Raw genomic sequence first — 16,442 nt, 5'->3', positions numbered from 1 at the left:
ATAGGACTAGGCCAGAGAACAGCTGAGAAACAAGTGGGAGGAGAGCAGAGGAGTCATCAAGGCCTAGCCTGAAAGGGGAGAGGTCTGAGCAGCTGGCTGCCCTGTGTGACAGCAAGCAGGCAATGGAGATACTCTCCTTGCTGGGGCAGAGAGGAGCTTGGCAGAGCTGAGCAGGCTAGGGGCCTAACGCCTGCAGGGTGCTGGGTGTCTCAGGCCTGCCTCAGCTCTCCGCAGATTTGCTTTGTCAGGGCTTAATGATGGGCCATGGCTTTGAGGGAAGTGCAGTGCAGAATAGCAGCACTTACTGGTCTCCACATTTCTCAGCTGCCAAATCACATTCCTGGATGGCACCATCCTGACATATCATCGTCAGGGTGCCCACAGCTCTTGGTTCTCTGCTCTGCCCCATTCACAAAGCCAGTTTGTGCTTGAGCAGGCTGTGACCTGGCAGACCAAGATGCACCGTGAGTAGAGATGGAAATGAGAACAGTCACGAGCATATGGTTGATTGGCAAGAAGTTCCTCTTATTTTCCATCTTGCTTGTTTGGGTGCAGTCAGACCATGAGACCAACTGAACCTCAAACCTGCTGACAGCAGATTGCAGACCATTTCATTTTAGCCATTTGTTAGTTAGGTTCCTTCAGTCTCGGTCAAAACCTCCTTGCTGATGCAAGAGCTCCATGTCTTTCTATTTCTACTCATGCAAACAGTCAGCAGCACCCCCCCAGGCCCAGACATTTGTATTCAATTACCTTGAATTTCATCATAAAAAACAAATTTTGCCTGGCAGTTTCAGACTGCAACTTTGAAAGGGGCAAAACAAATGCCTTAGGTCACAGTCTGTTATATCTGATCAGCTCTCCAAATTTACAACTTTTTTTTCTGTTATGTGGTGTTGGCATCAAGCATGTTCCTCACTTTATTCTGCATCAAACAGAACAATCAGTGTACCAGGCTCTGAGAACAACAGCTGGTCATATCTTGCTCCTTGCAGGACAAGTCTTAGAAGAAACATAGATATTAATCAGATTGTCCATCTGAGGAAAAAATTAATGTTCTAAACTGTGATTTAAGGACAGCAGAAAACACTAGCCAGCAAGCAAAAAGTTCTTGATGTCCTGTCGTTGCGAGCTGACTATCACCATTTCTCTAATAAAACATAGTTACTTCCTCTGCTGCAACTTCTCATGCTGCTCAGGTTCCTCAGGGGAAGTGAAGAAAGCCCAGCAGAGGAGCAGATCAATAGGGAGAGAGATGAGTGATTGTGCAAATGTCACAACTTGGGGATTTGCGGCATAAGATTACTATGGCATTAATACGTTTTTGTTTTTTTGGGGGGTGAGGGTTGCTACCAGTACTAGCTATCAACAAATGCTCAGTAAAAAAAGCTGTAAGCATGAATATTAAGACCTCTTAAAACCAAATTAACTAGTTAACAAAGTAAGCCTTTGAATGAGTAATAACATGCTTTAAAACTGAATTTTAGAAACAACAAAAGTTATACCTAGGTTTTCCTTGGGCTGGAGCATGTAAGATACACATGTGGGCATCTCAGCAGAGAAGCGAGCTGAGAAGTTTGCCTCTCCACCCTCTCTAAACTGTGGTTGTCAGCTGTGTAATACCTGACTAATGCATACTTGAGGGATGCAAGAGGTGATTTTCACAACAGGTCTGAAATGGCATTGCCTAGGTCATATTTCTGTAACTGGGTTTGTCCTTTGGTTTACTAAACAGCTCTCACTATGTTCAGTGTTTGCATTTCACCATCCTGGCACAAGAATTTAGATGTCAAATTTGGGTTTAGAAGTCCCATACAACTTCCGTCTGCATTCAGATGTCTATGCTTTTACATCAAAAGGACGTAGCAGCCCTTTATTAATTTTTCAATTCTTTTAATTGCTGAGAAGGCCATTCCTCCCTTTCCCCCAGCTGAGAAGAAAGAGCATAAGCTGGTAGTCAGGTGCTTGGTCAGGTCCTGTATTGCCACAGGCAGGCCTGAAGCAACATGATGCACTCCCACTGACAACTCCTCTAGTTTCCTACCAACCTGCTGTGGGCAATAGCATTAGATCAAGGCTCCTTAGGCTGCACAGTCTCACTCTTACACAGAGAAATGGAAGAATGGATCAGCTTCCTCGGAGGTATTCCCTCTGCTGTGTCATTCAATTCAAGTGCCACAACCAAGACTCGTGAAAGGGCAAACCGTACGATGGTGGGAAGGAGGATACAGGAAGGAAGGAAAATAGGCTTGCAAGAAACTTCCTGTTTACCTCATGGCTCAGGGAAAAAAAAGAAAAAAGAAAAAAAAACAACAAAACAGAACACACACACCCTTGCTACATTACATTTGCTGGAATAACTTAGCCAAACTCACCCCTGCTGCAAGTGTTTACTTTGCAGGAGTTTACTCGAGAGAGAGATCAGGCCCCTGGAGTCTGAATGCCTGCACTGTGCTAGTGAGCGTGCATGGGAAGCACCAGAACAATGTGCTGGGCCCTGGCTCCCTGCCACACCCAGAAGGTCATTTTCTTCTCGGCAATTAGTGAAGTGGTGGCATCACTAAAAGAAGTGAATAAACACATTCAGCCCAGCTTGGTCCCCAGTTTGCTCTGTTCTCACCATGATGCCTTCTGGGTGTGCTGTGGGGCCCCAGTGAGATTGAGCCTGGCCACTGTGTGCTGTGCTTTTATTCAGGCCTGCTTGGCTGGGCAGTTGGAAAGGGCTTTTAGAAAAGAGGGGAAATAACCCTTTAGTTTTCTTCTTTCACAATAAATATCTGTCCTTCTTTTCAGGGAGGAAAGATGCCAGCTTCTCTAAGAAAACTGCAGCAAATGGCTATTTTTATGGGACTGTTCAGCAGTGGGGGATGTGTGGTTATGTATAATCTTATGCAAAGTAGCCTCAGTGCTGTTAGCAACCTTATTTCTCCTCTGGCCCTTTCATTTGCTTTTGTGTAGAGGGAAAAACAGCAGCATGTAAGGTCTGAAAAGCACATGAAGTTAAGGGAAGTGTGGCTGAAACTTCTGGGTTCTACCTCTGCTTCATTTAATGCCAGGGTTGGTTCTAAAGCACTGCTGTACCCATTTCCAAAGGTGGGAGTTATGCAGACAGCAGACTGCTGTGGTCACTAGGAAGACTGGTTTCTGAGAGGCTTCTTGAGAGTTGGGATGAAATGAAAGGTTAGTCAGTAATGTTTCACTTATAACTGAGATTTTACATCTGGGCAGGAAGAAGAGAGCTATTAAAGGAGGATTTGTGAGAATGTATTCAAGTCTAGCAATTTTACTAATAAATCTCTTTGTGGTGCTGTCCCAATAAGCACCACAAGCCTGTGAGATACTAAAGATTTTATTAATTTCTCCTGAAGACCATGAAGGCAGTTAAAAGTGACCAGCACTGAGGAGAACAGGACAAGAAGAGAAAAGCTGGGCAGGTAGCCATCGCTGCTCACAGATCTAATTGCCACATGTATTTTGTTGAGAATTCAAATGATTAGTCCAAGTGTATGTTGTTTTTTTTTTGTTGTTGTCTTGCTTTGTTTTTACATTGTTTATTTAGCATCAGAACAGAAACAGGTTTTGCCTGTCAGAGGGGGTTCTATGGGCTTCTTGATCCTCTCTCTCTCACTTGCTGCTTCTTCCAAATGCTTTTCAGCTACTAACTTATCATACAGTGCTGTCAGAAAAGTGTAGCTAAGCCTGCTCCTCAAGCCCTCACATAAGTTGTGAAGCCTCTCCTTCATTTTACACATATTAATAACAAATCAGACAAGGCTGGAAAGCAGGCTTTAATTTTAGGCAGATCATGCCCTTGAGCTCAGGAGTATATGACAGACCCCTGATGCCCTGATGCTTTAAAATATTGAAGTTGGCTTTAATAAGGACATTAGCATTTTTTTTTTAATTTCAGCTTCAGCACTGCTATTCAGAAATCTCAGAAGTTTCTCCTCTACTGAAAGTAACACATCTCGTTCCCTGCATCACTGAGCCGTGTAATCGAATGGCTCAATGCAGTGGCTGCTTCTTGGTCTGCTACAACACTGATAGATCCTAAACATGTGTCTGATTACTCAGTGGCAAGCCAACTCATTTTCTGAAATGAGACTTTCTGTAGTGAGCGGTATGTCACTGTGTAGCCTCCACACTAGGAACCTGCCTCCCTTCAGTTTCTTTTGTCTAGTGTACAGAACTAGCCCATACTGGGATCTGTGAGGAGCAGGCAATTTCCATAATGAAAGGAGGAGGGGGGAGAGGAGTACTTCCCCCCCATTCCTTTAGGCTGAAATAGTTTGCATGCACGTGGTCTCTTTGAAAGCTTGTACAAACATTCAGGTGATCATATTTCTACTCTCTGTCTTCACGCCCACTCTCTCCCTTATGGGAGCAGTTTCCCAAGTTAACCCCAGCATGCTTTCAGTTTTTCTACACCAAACACGCAGACAAACATTAGCTGGGCATTTCACATTCAGTGCTCAAAGTGAGACACTGCTGGGAGTGCCTGAGTAGGGGCATCATGAAAATCAAACCACTTTTCCCTCAAAACTGGAGGATGAACACTATGTACTTTTAACAGAGTGAGTGGCTTCTTGCCATGGTCCACAGGCACTAAGGGCCAGTATGTTGAGGTCCCTTTTCCTGGAGCTCCCTAGGATAGCCCAGGGGGGCAAGAGAACCATGCAGAATACAGCCTAACAGAGCTGTTTCTATACCAACTGGATACTGTCTGCTTGTAGGAGATGCCTCTAATTAGGGAGAGCAGGCAACACCCCTCATTCTCATGCTCAGAGAGTGATATAGATGGGGAGGGACCAGGAAACAAATCATACACCTTATTTTAAACTCTTTGGAAGGCGAGAGCAAAGTTGCGAGAGCAGAATTTTAATGTGTGCACACTATGAGCTTGAAACTACTCTTCTTGATGTCAGCAGAATGAAGTTGGGCTTGTGTGAAACATATCTAGAAATCTCATCTGGTAAGCCTTAAAACTGTCTTTAGCCAAATCACTTCTTCCATAAGGAAGGTTGGCATGAATCCAGCCTCACAGTTCAGCTTTATGCAGTGGTCATCAATGAACAGCACTTCCTAGCTATAGATAGTGGCCAGATACTGACAAACAGCAGCTTACCACAATTGTCCTCCATTTCCAGCTATTATTGTTGTTTGACCATTACATTTAATGACACCTCTTTGTGCCTTGGTTTTAATATATCCTTTGGTAAAGCTGCAGTTTCTTGGCTGCCACTAGAAAAGCTGTATCGGAAACATAGCAGGAGTTACATAGCTGCAGCAGCTGTTACTGCCCAACATCAGTGTATGTGAAATAAATATTCCCTATTCCTGAAGTATTTTCTGTACTCCTTAAAAAAAAACACAACTGAATTACATTCAGAGCACCATCAAAAACTCATCCTTATGCCTTTTTTTCCTTCTTTTTTTCCATCTGTTACAAAATATACAAATATGACTAACAAGCACACTTGGTCTTCAGCTGTACATCAGCACGGAACAGGCTGTACTCACATCTCTTCTCATTTAAATGTGCTGAGTAATCTTGCAGTCACCATTGCTTCTCTGAAGAAGGATTCCTTTCTTCCTTTAGTTAGATTTCTCCTCATAAATAGTAGTGAACTATTTTTCAGGGTGGATATGGGTGTCTGGAGGAAGTATCTTTTTCATAGAATCATAGAACGGCATAGAAAAGGACCACAGTGATCATTCCAACCCCCTGCTATGGCCTTGAATGCCTCCAGGGATGGGGCATCCACAACTTCCTTGGGCAACCTGTTCCAGTGCCTCACCACCCTCTGGCTGAAAAACTTCCTCCTAATATCCAACCCGAACCTCCCCTGTCTCACTTTAAAACCATTCCCCCTTGTCTTATCACCATCCACCCTCACAAACAGCCATTCCCCCTCCTGTTTATTCGCTCCCTTCAAGTACTGGAAGGCCACAATGAGGTCTCCCTGCAGCGTTCTCTTCTCCCAGCTAAACAATCCCAGTTCCCTCAACCTTTCCTCACAGGAGAGCTGCTCCAGCCCTCTGATTATCTCAGTGCCTCCTCTGGACCTGCTCCAAGAGCTCCACGTCCTTCCTGTGCTGGGGGCCCCAGGCCTGGACGCAGCGCTGCAGATGGGGCCTCACAAGAGCCGAGCAGAGGAGGACAATCACCTCCCTCTCCCTGCTGGCCACCCCTTTTTAATGCAGCCCAGAACACAGTTGGCCTTCCGGGCTGCAGGTGCACACTGCTGGCTCATGTCCATCTTCTCACCCACCAGGACCCCCAAGTCCTTCTCCGCAGGGCTGCTCTCCAGGAGATCTTCCCCCAGTCTGTATCAATACCTGGCATTGCCCCAGCCCAAGTGCAGCACCCTGCACTTGGCCTTATTGCCTCATTAGGTTCACATGGGCCCACTTCTCCAGCCTGTCCAGGTCCCTCTGGATGCCTTCCCTCCCCTCCAATGCATCGACTGCACCGCTCAGCTTGGTGTCATCTGCAAACTTGCTGAGGTTGTACTCGATGCCATTGTCTGTGTCATTGCTGAAGATGTTGAAGAGCACCAGTACCAAGACTGATCCCTGTGGGACACTGCTTGTGACTGGCCTCCACCCAGACTGTTGACCACAACCCTTTTGCTATGACCAGCGAACCAGTTCTTAATCCATTGATTCATTTATTTATATTTTTGTTTGTTTATTTAAAGTGGACAATCTCCTCTCTAACCCATTTCTCCTGTGTAGAAAGTTTTGCCAGTATTGTAGAAATATTTGCAGTATTATCGGCAGGACTGGAGCATCTGAACAACAATTCTGCTGCCCAGGAAGCCTTGAATGCCTTCCCTCTGAAGGTGCACAACATCCAACTGACAAATAGGAAAAATCATGTGGACACAGAAAGAGCACAACTAATGCTGGAGAGATTGTGTCACCGAGTGGCTTCCCCAGTAGTCTGCCCATGTGAAAAGAGATCAACAATGGGCTTTTCAGCAAGTCTCAAGTGACCTGGGAGCAAGAGTCCCACTGCAAGGCAATCGAGCGGGATGCCAGTTGATTTGGAGAAGGAATGGATTTCCAGGCTTAAGTATGTAGCTCTGATGAGAAGAAGTGGAAACAGCAAGAAAGGTGTCTTCATTTTGTGACGTATGGGCAAACTGCAGTATCCTAAGAGATTTTCCAAGTCAGTGAATCCCTCTCTTACTGTAATCATTTTCAGAAATGTATCAAGATCTAGCTTTCAAATAGCAGTTGCCTCCTTTTCCCCTCAGATATGTTCCATGTTAGTTTTCAAAGGAGTTTTATTCAGAGGACCTTTATAGCTACTCACAAACTGCACAATGGAGCCTACAGCACAAATGGCATGGCTTTTAAAGCACCTGAAACCCTCTGCAATGGAGGATAACAGCCTGACATGGGGCTGAGCACTCACATTACATAGTCACTGGAGAACGCCGTGCTGGGTGATGAAGTATTGCACAAGGCTGATTTGCATCATCCTAGGGCTGGGCTGAGACAAACCTCACAAATACAGGTCAACTTCCTCTCTGGGTTGCCGTCTGAAAAGAACTTTGCATCAGTGTTTTCACCCAGAAATTATAGTCTTTTAGAAGAGGACCAGCTGTTCTTTCCTGGTTTTTCTGGAGATCCAGGACATCCTCAGAGACCTCTTCAGGCAACTCACTGAAGGATTGTGTCCCTTTTGAATCATTTTATTTGTTATGATTTTTCTGTTTTTGATTAAACAAAGGCAGTAGGGAATGGACTAGATACTGCAGGTGAAGGAGGAGGTTGTCTGGGCAAGAAAATTAACCTTTAATCAACTTATGTAAAATTCCACTTTACATCTCACTCCAGCCAGATTTTACCTACGTGATACCTTGAGCAAAAACATTTCCCAGGTTTTAGAGATTTTAGCAGGCACCTTATCTAAGGCCAAATACTCAGGGCAAGCACACAACCTCTTATGTTGGTTGAAAAAAAGAGAAGAACTTTTCCCACAAATATTTTTCTATGTCACCTTTTAAGAATGCTAGTCACTTGAGTGACTCAGGGTGAAATCAAAATCCAGCCTTCTACAGACCTCACCCAAGACTTAAACCACCAACTTTCTTTCCCACTTTTTCATGCTTTCAATCTCAGTGAACATTCATGTTTTCTTGAAATAAACTAGTTAAGCATCTTTGATGATTGTATCACAGATCAGTTTACTGACTCCACAGCATTCCTAGCTCCTGCCTACTGGTTCTGTTTCAGAACTCCTGGCATTTTCCATTTGTGATCACAAGTATTATACACGAAACTCTTTTATTATTCAAATATCAGACTGAGTGCAGTTAGTTAAGATCTTCAGCTCTAAGCACAGCTTTGTTTATTATCTAACCTGAACAGCAGAATTTGTGGCACTGATAAAATATTTGAATGTCTTATTACCTTGATGCATCTTAATGGACTGAGTGATTTATAGATAGACAACCTGCACGCTTGATATGGTTATGGGAAGCTCTAACACAATACAGGTCACCCCTGGATCACCATGCATTCTGGTGAGGAAAGGTGTTTGCTCATAAATATTTCAGTGAGTGAGTGGTTTTCCCTGGGGGTTGCAGCTTTAACACCATACACTCTTTCAGCAGAGATTAATGTATTAAGTATACAGGCATACTTGTATAACCATGTACGCCTTAGCCATTAGAAAAGATTAATGAAATGCTTAAATACATTAAAACAACAACAACAATTACAACAACGACAAAATGGGCGTTTAAGCTAAAAGAGAGGCAGTTTTGTTGTGTTTTTGACTTCAGAAGGAATAAGCGTCCATTTCACTAACACGCTTCATTGAATCTCTAACATATTTTTACATGTGCAGATAAAGTTACCGGTATCTGGAACAAAGTCAGTGGGGTACCTTTTAATTGACTCAGAAATGGGTCACTTCTGTCAGTGGTGTGTACTGGGGGAAGTACGGGAAGATATGCATAGATGCAGGGATAGAAGTGGAAGGAGAAAACAGGATGTGTGGTTTAGTCATCTGTGTTGCTGAGATCATCACACAAAGGAAGAGGAAATTCATGTCTGAAGATCTTGTGAAAGGTTATCATCATCATCATGACAGAAATTACTTGAGAAACATGATGAATACGTCTCTATGAATACAAATTTAAGAAGAGTGTGAGCCATTCATTTGTGTGAAATGTCTTCTGCAAACTGTAACACATAGCTATTGTGAGCCAATGGAGCAGATTGTTCCCTTCAGCCTTCCTCCAAAGGAATTGCTAAGGTGGTTGTGCAGCAAGCCCAACTTCAGTCTGGTATTATGTGTTGAGGTAAGGGAGTTATCTTCCATGTTGTATCAGAGTGAATCAAGGTAAGTTAAATATCATGATAGATAACAGTTATCTTACTCAAGTTGGTAGGATGCTCTGACTCCACATCACATAATAGTGGTTTTACATTCTTGTAGTGCTGAAGCCTGAAAATCTTGATTTTCAAGGTGAAATTGATTTCTGGAACTGAGCATTCAAACTCCATCTTCCACTACGAAAGAGGAAATTATATTTGATGAAAATCTCCTTGCAGGTTTTTGAGAAATTCTGTTAGCTGTATTCACAAACCCAGAGCTGCAACATTTTTGCTCAGTTTCCACCAGCCATATGGTACTGTTTTCTTTTCATAATTAGATAAATGCAACTTGGTGGATTTGTGTTTAGAATGGCAGTAGGAATAAAAGTTCAAAGGTGTGGGAAGAAGGGACAAAACTGGGACTTCAGAGATCCAGGGCCAGACCTGGCCTCCTTCCTAGTGACCAGAGGTACCCTCGAGGTCCACAGACATTATTTAGGCACATCTGTGCTTCCCTGGGGATCTGTACCCTGGCACTCTCACTCCTCACTATCCTTTCCTCACAGATGGAGGGAAATAACAGCTCCTCCCTATTCCACAGAGTGAATGTGAGGATAACTAAAGATCGCAAGATATTAAAATACAGTAGTAAGTGAAGTGTATCAGTTTCATTTTAAAAAGAACTCTCCACGTGTTTCCATCTGCAACCTGAAAAGAATGCATCTTCTGCAAAATGATTTGTGGCAGACAAATCTGTCAACTTAATATGGGGCCCACATATAGATCAGCTTGGAGCTTGACAGCACTTAGTGTCCTTGCACCTGACTGAGGAGCTAAAATCATTTGTTCTTGTCTGCTCCTGAAACCCCTGGGAGGAATAACAAATGGGTAAGTGGGCCATCCTGGTGTGGTCCCACACAGCATGCACACATGAGGCCCATAAGGCAACAAGGCACAGTTAAATGACATGGGAGAGAAGCTCCAAAGCAGGGCAGTCTGTCAATCAGTTTTTTTAATTTAATTCTTTTTTAAAAGAGGCCAGCTGAAAAAAAAAAAAAGGAAAATGTGGAGTGTGTGAGCCGGTTTGAAGCTGAGGAGGGAGTTAGGAGGGAGGCAGGGATGGGAGGCTGCAGAGTTTCCTGCCTGGAGGTGAGGGAGGCCCAGGGGCTGTGAGGAGAGACAGGTGAGGCTCTGGTCTTGACAAGGGACACCTCCATCCCCGGCCAAAGTGAGAAGAGAGCTGAGGCCCAGGCCATGCCAAGGGAGCAGTGCTGTGCCTGCTGACTGCAGCAGCAAGTGGGTCAGATCGAGCCAGAGGGCTGGCATGGGATGAGCCCTGCTGTAGATTCATCACACGGAGGTGTGATTACCTAATTGTACGTACTTGGCATTGACTCCAGTAAAAACGGAGCTGGGTGCCTGCCAGAAGCTTTAAAACTCCTATCTTGGTGTGCTGAAATAATGGCACTTCCCAGCTGGAAAACCCATGTGAGCAGGCTCTTAGAAGTGGGTTTGTAGCAGAGATTTGGGAAAGCAAAAGACTCCCCTCCTGCAACCAACAAATGCAGTTTTCCTTTGAGTAACCACTCTTGTACCCTGTTGGTTTTTCAGTAATCACATGGAGCGATCAGAGAGTGTTCAAACTTTCCCAAGCTAGGATAATTCTTTAGCAACGCAGCCTGGCTCCAAGGAGGGAGAAGAGCAAAGCATAGAATGCACTGGCAGGATGAGGGGAAAGAAAGGCATGGGGTTGGCAGTGAGAGAGGAAGTACCCAGCTGAAAATAGCTGCTGGGCTTTTATTCAGGTTGCAACCAATAGGAGCATATATCCCAGATCTGCTGTGCTGTGCTATGATATTGGAAAATACATCTTTTAGAAACTGGCACTTGAAAACTGAGTTTTAAAGTAATTGTGATAATTTATTTATTTTTTTTATTTAAGAATAACAAAGGTCTGGAACGGTTCGTGTCTCCATGCCTGCTGTTTTTGCACCCATGTTACCACTAGACTGAAAGTGATTGAAGGAAGTTAAAAGTTGTCTTGGTTTGTGTCAGTTGGTGCCTGCAGGATGTCACCTTGAAGCTGTGGGATGGTCAGAATATTCTGGTCTACCGCTCCCCTGTGGAAAGCGTCAGCATGCACGGCAGCTGAAAGTCCAGGGCAGCTGCATCCCCACCTGCCATCAAATCGGGGGAGCCATTAATTGATTGCCTCACGCTGTGAGCAGGGCTGTACTCAGTTGTCAGCGAGGTCAATTTCACTTAAGTGGATGCTTTGAAGACAGTTTTGTTTCTACTCTGTCACCACTGTCACCATTGTCATTTCTTTCATTTGTTGCTTTACTTGTGTGTTCAGCAAATGCCTGACATAAAGATATTGCAACAGTAGTTGCTGTTCCATAGGTCATGTGTTGTGCCCTGCAAGTGCTGGTAGTGTGAATATGAGTTTGAAATAAACAAAATGGCAGGAAATGGGGTTTTCTTACACTCTCAGACCTGAAGGTGGACGTTTAGGTTGCTCTTTCATACTGCTCAAGGACTAAGTCAAATCAAAGTGATTTCTTCCGTTTGTTTTCCCCTCACTTCTCAAGAAGGCCTCGAGTAGCCAAGATGCAAGTCAGGCAGCATCCCCCTGCACTATGGAATATGACCTGCAGCAGGGAGATTGGCACCCTCACCCCTGTCATCAAAAAGCTCACAAGATAGCGAAGGCCACTGGTCATAACTTACAGGTTCCAGAAGGCTCACTGCAGGCTCATGCTCATGCTGAAGATTGCTATGAATAATCACTCATATCAGCAGTGTCAGAGACAAAGTTGGGGTAAGCACATTCAATCTCTCAGTACTGCTTAGGGAAGAAAACACTCAGGAGGTGCGGAACAACTAAATTACTGCCATAGTACAGACTACAACAGGAGATTTCAATTTTGCCTCAATTTGCCTTGAGTGGACGAAAGGAGATCAGCAAAACCACCTCTGAGATAAACTGTTTTTGGAGGAAAAACAATGAGCTTTAGTTTGGGCCTTACAGTTGGCTGCTCAGAATGAGTGCTGTCTTGCATGGTGAACCTGGGTAAATTCCCAAATACACCAGTAGGATTAGGAAAAACAAAGGATGACAAAGTGTGTCCCAGCTTTAGGACTGAAATCACTGCTGTGCAATTTCAACAAATAATACAAAATATGCAATTCAAAAACATCAACATTGCACTGCACACAGTAAGGTGATCCCATGCAGGGGCACATCTCTGGCCACCAAGTGCCTTGTGGCAGTTCCAGCTTTCAAGTAACTGCTGGGCTGGTAGGGATCAAACAGCTGACAAGGAGAACCCAAGTCGAGCACTTTATGTACATCAATTATCACTTCCCTGCGTGCTGCTTTCACTCTTCACCTATCCTCAAAGGAGATGTGGCTGTGGAGAGCGATTCCCTGTTTCTGTGCTCTGAGTATCTGCTGCGTGCTGCCATCACTGTGTATTGCTGCCATCACTGCATATTGCTGCTATGCACTGAACGAGCTGGGGCTTGCAGTTCTGCAAGGTGTACAAATGCCCAAGGAACTTGGCAACAGTCACCTTGGCCAGTGGGATCACAGCTCTGCCCTGGCTCCCCTGCTGGCACTTGCAGCATCCCCCCTCGAGCCTCATGTGGCTGTGCCATTGCACCACTGCCTGGCCCAGCCCTAACCCCTGGCAGGAGCAAAATGTTCCAACACAAACCTTACTGGCAAAACTGGAAATTTTATTGCCTTACTTCGGGGAAGCAGAGTTTCTGAACAGATTGTGTCTGCCACTTCTCCTCCAGAGAGCCAGCAGGGCACCCTTATAACTCAAGGCTCGTAGGCATCCTAACAAGTCCGTCAGTTCATCAAAGCTGTGTCATCCTATTTCACCATTTTTCTTCTCTTATTCAAATCTTTAACCTAGATACAGAAGAAAGCCGTGAGCAGAGTTGGAAGCCAGCAAGTTAGGGGACTGGGACAAGAGGAAAGTCACATTTAAATCCCTGCTTTTGTTATATGGCATACAGTCAGCAAACATGCAATTTCTAACATCTTGACCTTGAAGAACCTCAGAAGCTACTTCCTCTATGTTTGAGCTATTTTAGGATGCACATATTGAAAGGAAAAAAAGCATTAAGTGAGCATGCTGGGCTCTGAGCCATGTGGCTCCCATTAAGCACCCTGCAGCCCACGGCTGCTCCTCACAGAGGATGCAGGTGCAGTGGGAGCAGCCAAGAGCTCCAGTAGCCATGAAAAGGACAGCAAAGGTCTCAAAGCCACCAGCAGCTGCTAAAAGCCCAAATAACATAAATGGTTTAATGGGAAATAGTGATGACAGATGGACGGTAGGACTGGATGATATTAGAGATCTTTTCCAACCTTGGTGATTCTATGATTCTATGAACTTCAAGAGTGCTCATAGGCATCTCTCTCCCTTATCATCTTTTCCTAAAGAACACAGGAGCAAATTAGATTGCTTTTTTTTTTTTTAATATATCACTGGAGCTCTAAACATTATAGTTACATTATGTTGCATGTCACTGAATACCAGTGTAGACAATTGCTTCATTTTCAACCCAGAAAACATTCATCTTTTGATAAAAATCCTAAAAAAAAGTAGTTAAATTTCATGTAGAAAAACATTCTTTCAATCACAGAGCTGTTAAGGTAAGGAGCCTCAACAGATCTCTTTGTTCAACTGCCTCATGCTTAGCGGCTGGAACAGATTCCCTGAGAACAGACTCCAGCTGGGTTTTGAAGGTCTCCAGAGGAAAATCCACAGCCTCTGGAAAACCTGTTTCAAAGCTCAACCATTCTCATAGTAAAAAGGACTTTGCCTCTATTTAAATGGAATTGCCTGCACTTCTGCCTGTGCCCATTGCCTCTTGTCCTGTCATTAAGCACCACATCCGGCTCCACCTTACTTGCAGCTATTTATGTAATGGTAAGATCCCCCCCAAGCCATCTCTTTTCCAGGGTGACAATCACAGCTGTTGGTCTCATTGACAGCTGCTGCAATCCTTTAATCATCTTAATCATTTTAAGTATGTTAAATAATTTCTTTGGCTTGAAAATTTCTGTACTTCCTTTTCTGTTTGTTTGCTTGGCTAAAATGCCCATCTTCCTTATGGCCTTTGTTGGATTATGTTCATTTCTTACTCTCTCGTTTGATTTTAATAGCTTCTGGCAGGCAGTCATCACTCTGAAGGAAACCAAGAAGTCAAGCTGCTCAGGGCAAGGACGTATTTACAACTGCAGAACAAGAAACGAGAGCTGTTTAGCAGAGTTACAACACTCGCACCTAGCCGAGTTGGATTTGATGAGTACAAAGGGGCTGTATAAACACACACGTTTTAAAAACAGTAGTCTGTCTCACAGAGAGAAAGCAACACGTTCTTTTTCAGGCATGCTTCTCCACTTTGGCCAGCTCATGGGCTACCATTTCACTCTAGCTTGGGCAGGTGTGTTGCACTGCACAGGGAATACGAGTCGTTTTGATCCATGTTCCTTGCAGAAACAAGGACGTAAGCAGTTCTTTCCCACCACTTACCTGCATCTTATGCACTTGGACATGAAACTACCCCAAATTTCACACCTTTAATTGCCATTTAACTAACTTCTTTCCAGCCCTGCATCTGCAGCCATCTGTAGATCAGACATCTGATGTGAGTTCTAAATTTAATGGCAATGCATTTCTAGGTTTAGTATATACTAAGAAAAAAATAAAAATCAAGGTGGTTTACATGGATGATCTAGCTATTTATTAATCCCAATGACAGAGTAATTCAACATCTATAAATAACATCTATAAATTCAACATCTATTGTAGGCATCATGAAGATGTTGCTTTAGAGTAGAAATCACTGGATTACTGTATGGACCAAATATAAATCGAACAAATACTTAATACAGAAAACTAAAATATCACCTATGTGGGTGCCAAGAAAAATAATTTTACAGAAGTTCTTTAGAGAAGAACTAGGGCATTTATTTGAAAAGGAGGCTCCATATGATATACTACAATCCAGTTCCTGCAATGTAATTTACTTTTGCTTCTTAGTTAAAGCCAAGCACAAGCACAGAAGAGTTTAAGTTGTAGTAGCTTTTAATGCAATACCATACTTGAGCTTTCATGTTGATTCCAGTAATATTCCAGGTCTGCAGCAGAGGCTTACATACCTTTTGGAAGTCCACTGGAAATCAGTGAATGCTGACTTGCTGGGAATCCAGTAGTGTGAGGCCCATCTTTTTCCCTGTCTCCTGCCAGCACCACCAGTGGAGAATGGAGAATGGGCATTTCATGACAGCTGTCAAGATTCACCTAGTGGATTACAGGTTGGAATTCATAGTTTGTGCATTGGATCCCCCAACTGAAGAGTGAAAGAAATAAAACAAATGGCAAAAAATTCTACTCCAGAGAGAAAAAAAAAAAAAAAAAAAAAAGGAAAAAAGGTTTTATAGAAGATTTATGACAATAAATTATAAATAAGAAAGCTTAGTGGTGAACAAAGGAATGAGTAAAGACAAAAAGCTCTGCTTTCAACCTAACGTTTGGTGTTCATCCAACAGCTGCAATGGGGACAGACCTGCACACTTCAGCCCCACTCCTGCCACATGTAGACAGTTCACAGCTCTCACATCTTAACGATGGAAATGACAGTTCTCTACTCGTGCAGAAGCAGCTGTACTTCTCTTCCACTTCTTCCACCTTCCTGCATCCAAGCACACAGCAGTCATGCTCCCAGCATCACTAAGGCAGCCCACACGCTGCTGCCCAGAAACAACATCTGGAGATCCGGAGAGCAGACTGGGACAAAGAACAAGGGGCAAGGAGCTGACTCCTTTCCCCATCTCTCCCACCAGTTCTTCACAGCATAAGCAGCCTTTTTCCTGAGGAAGCACATGTGCATGCAGCCATCCAGTTCCAGGATCTGCAGAGTATCTGCTCTTCTGAACAAGCACTTGATTTGCTCAGTCTGAATACGCTGCCTCACCAGTAACTACGTTTCTCAAAAAAATTAGCCTCAGTACCCCACTTGTACACTGTAGGAAGGAGTGCCTGGCTCACAGCTTTATCCAGCTTAGAGAGGAAAGGAAATCGCTT

The 16,442-nt window shown here is 43.9% G+C and overlaps 1 protein-coding gene across 1 annotated transcript; it reads left to right on the top strand.

The window, feature by feature from the left end:
• The first annotated feature begins 1,776 nt into the window (after positions 1-1,776).
• COA1 (cytochrome c oxidase assembly factor 1) lies at positions 1,777-12,081 on the top strand. The gene is made up of 4 exons (XM_085227411.1): positions 1,777-2,896; positions 6,739-6,983; positions 8,864-8,940; positions 11,392-12,081. The coding sequence occupies exons 1-4, from the start codon at positions 2,803-2,805 to the stop codon at positions 11,486-11,488; spliced, it is 513 nt and encodes a 170-aa protein (XP_085083537.1). The 5' UTR covers positions 1,777-2,802; the 3' UTR covers positions 11,489-12,081.
• Positions 12,082-16,442: the final 4,361 nt, after the last annotated feature.

Source organism: Meleagris gallopavo, chromosome 6 (assembly GCF_905368555.1).
Source record: "Meleagris gallopavo chromosome 6, MGAL_WU_HG_1.1, whole genome shotgun sequence".
Classification (NCBI taxonomy): domain Eukaryota; kingdom Metazoa; phylum Chordata; class Aves; order Galliformes; family Phasianidae; genus Meleagris; species Meleagris gallopavo.
Note: the sequence above shows the minus strand (reverse complement) of the source record. Positions and strands in the feature narration are given on the sequence as shown.

Coding starts and splice junctions, on each gene's coding strand:
- COA1 (XM_085227411.1), top strand. CDS start 2,803: ATGCCAGCTTCTCTAAGAAAACTGCAGCAAATGGCTATTTTTATGGGA. Junction 6,984..8,863: donor GATCAACAATGGGCTTTTCA/GCAAGTCTCAAG, acceptor TTACATGTGCAG/ATAAAGTTACCGGTATCTGG. Junction 8,941..11,391: donor ATGGGTCACTTCTGTCAGTG/GTGTGTACTGGG, acceptor GGTTTGTGTCAG/TTGGTGCCTGCAGGATGTCA.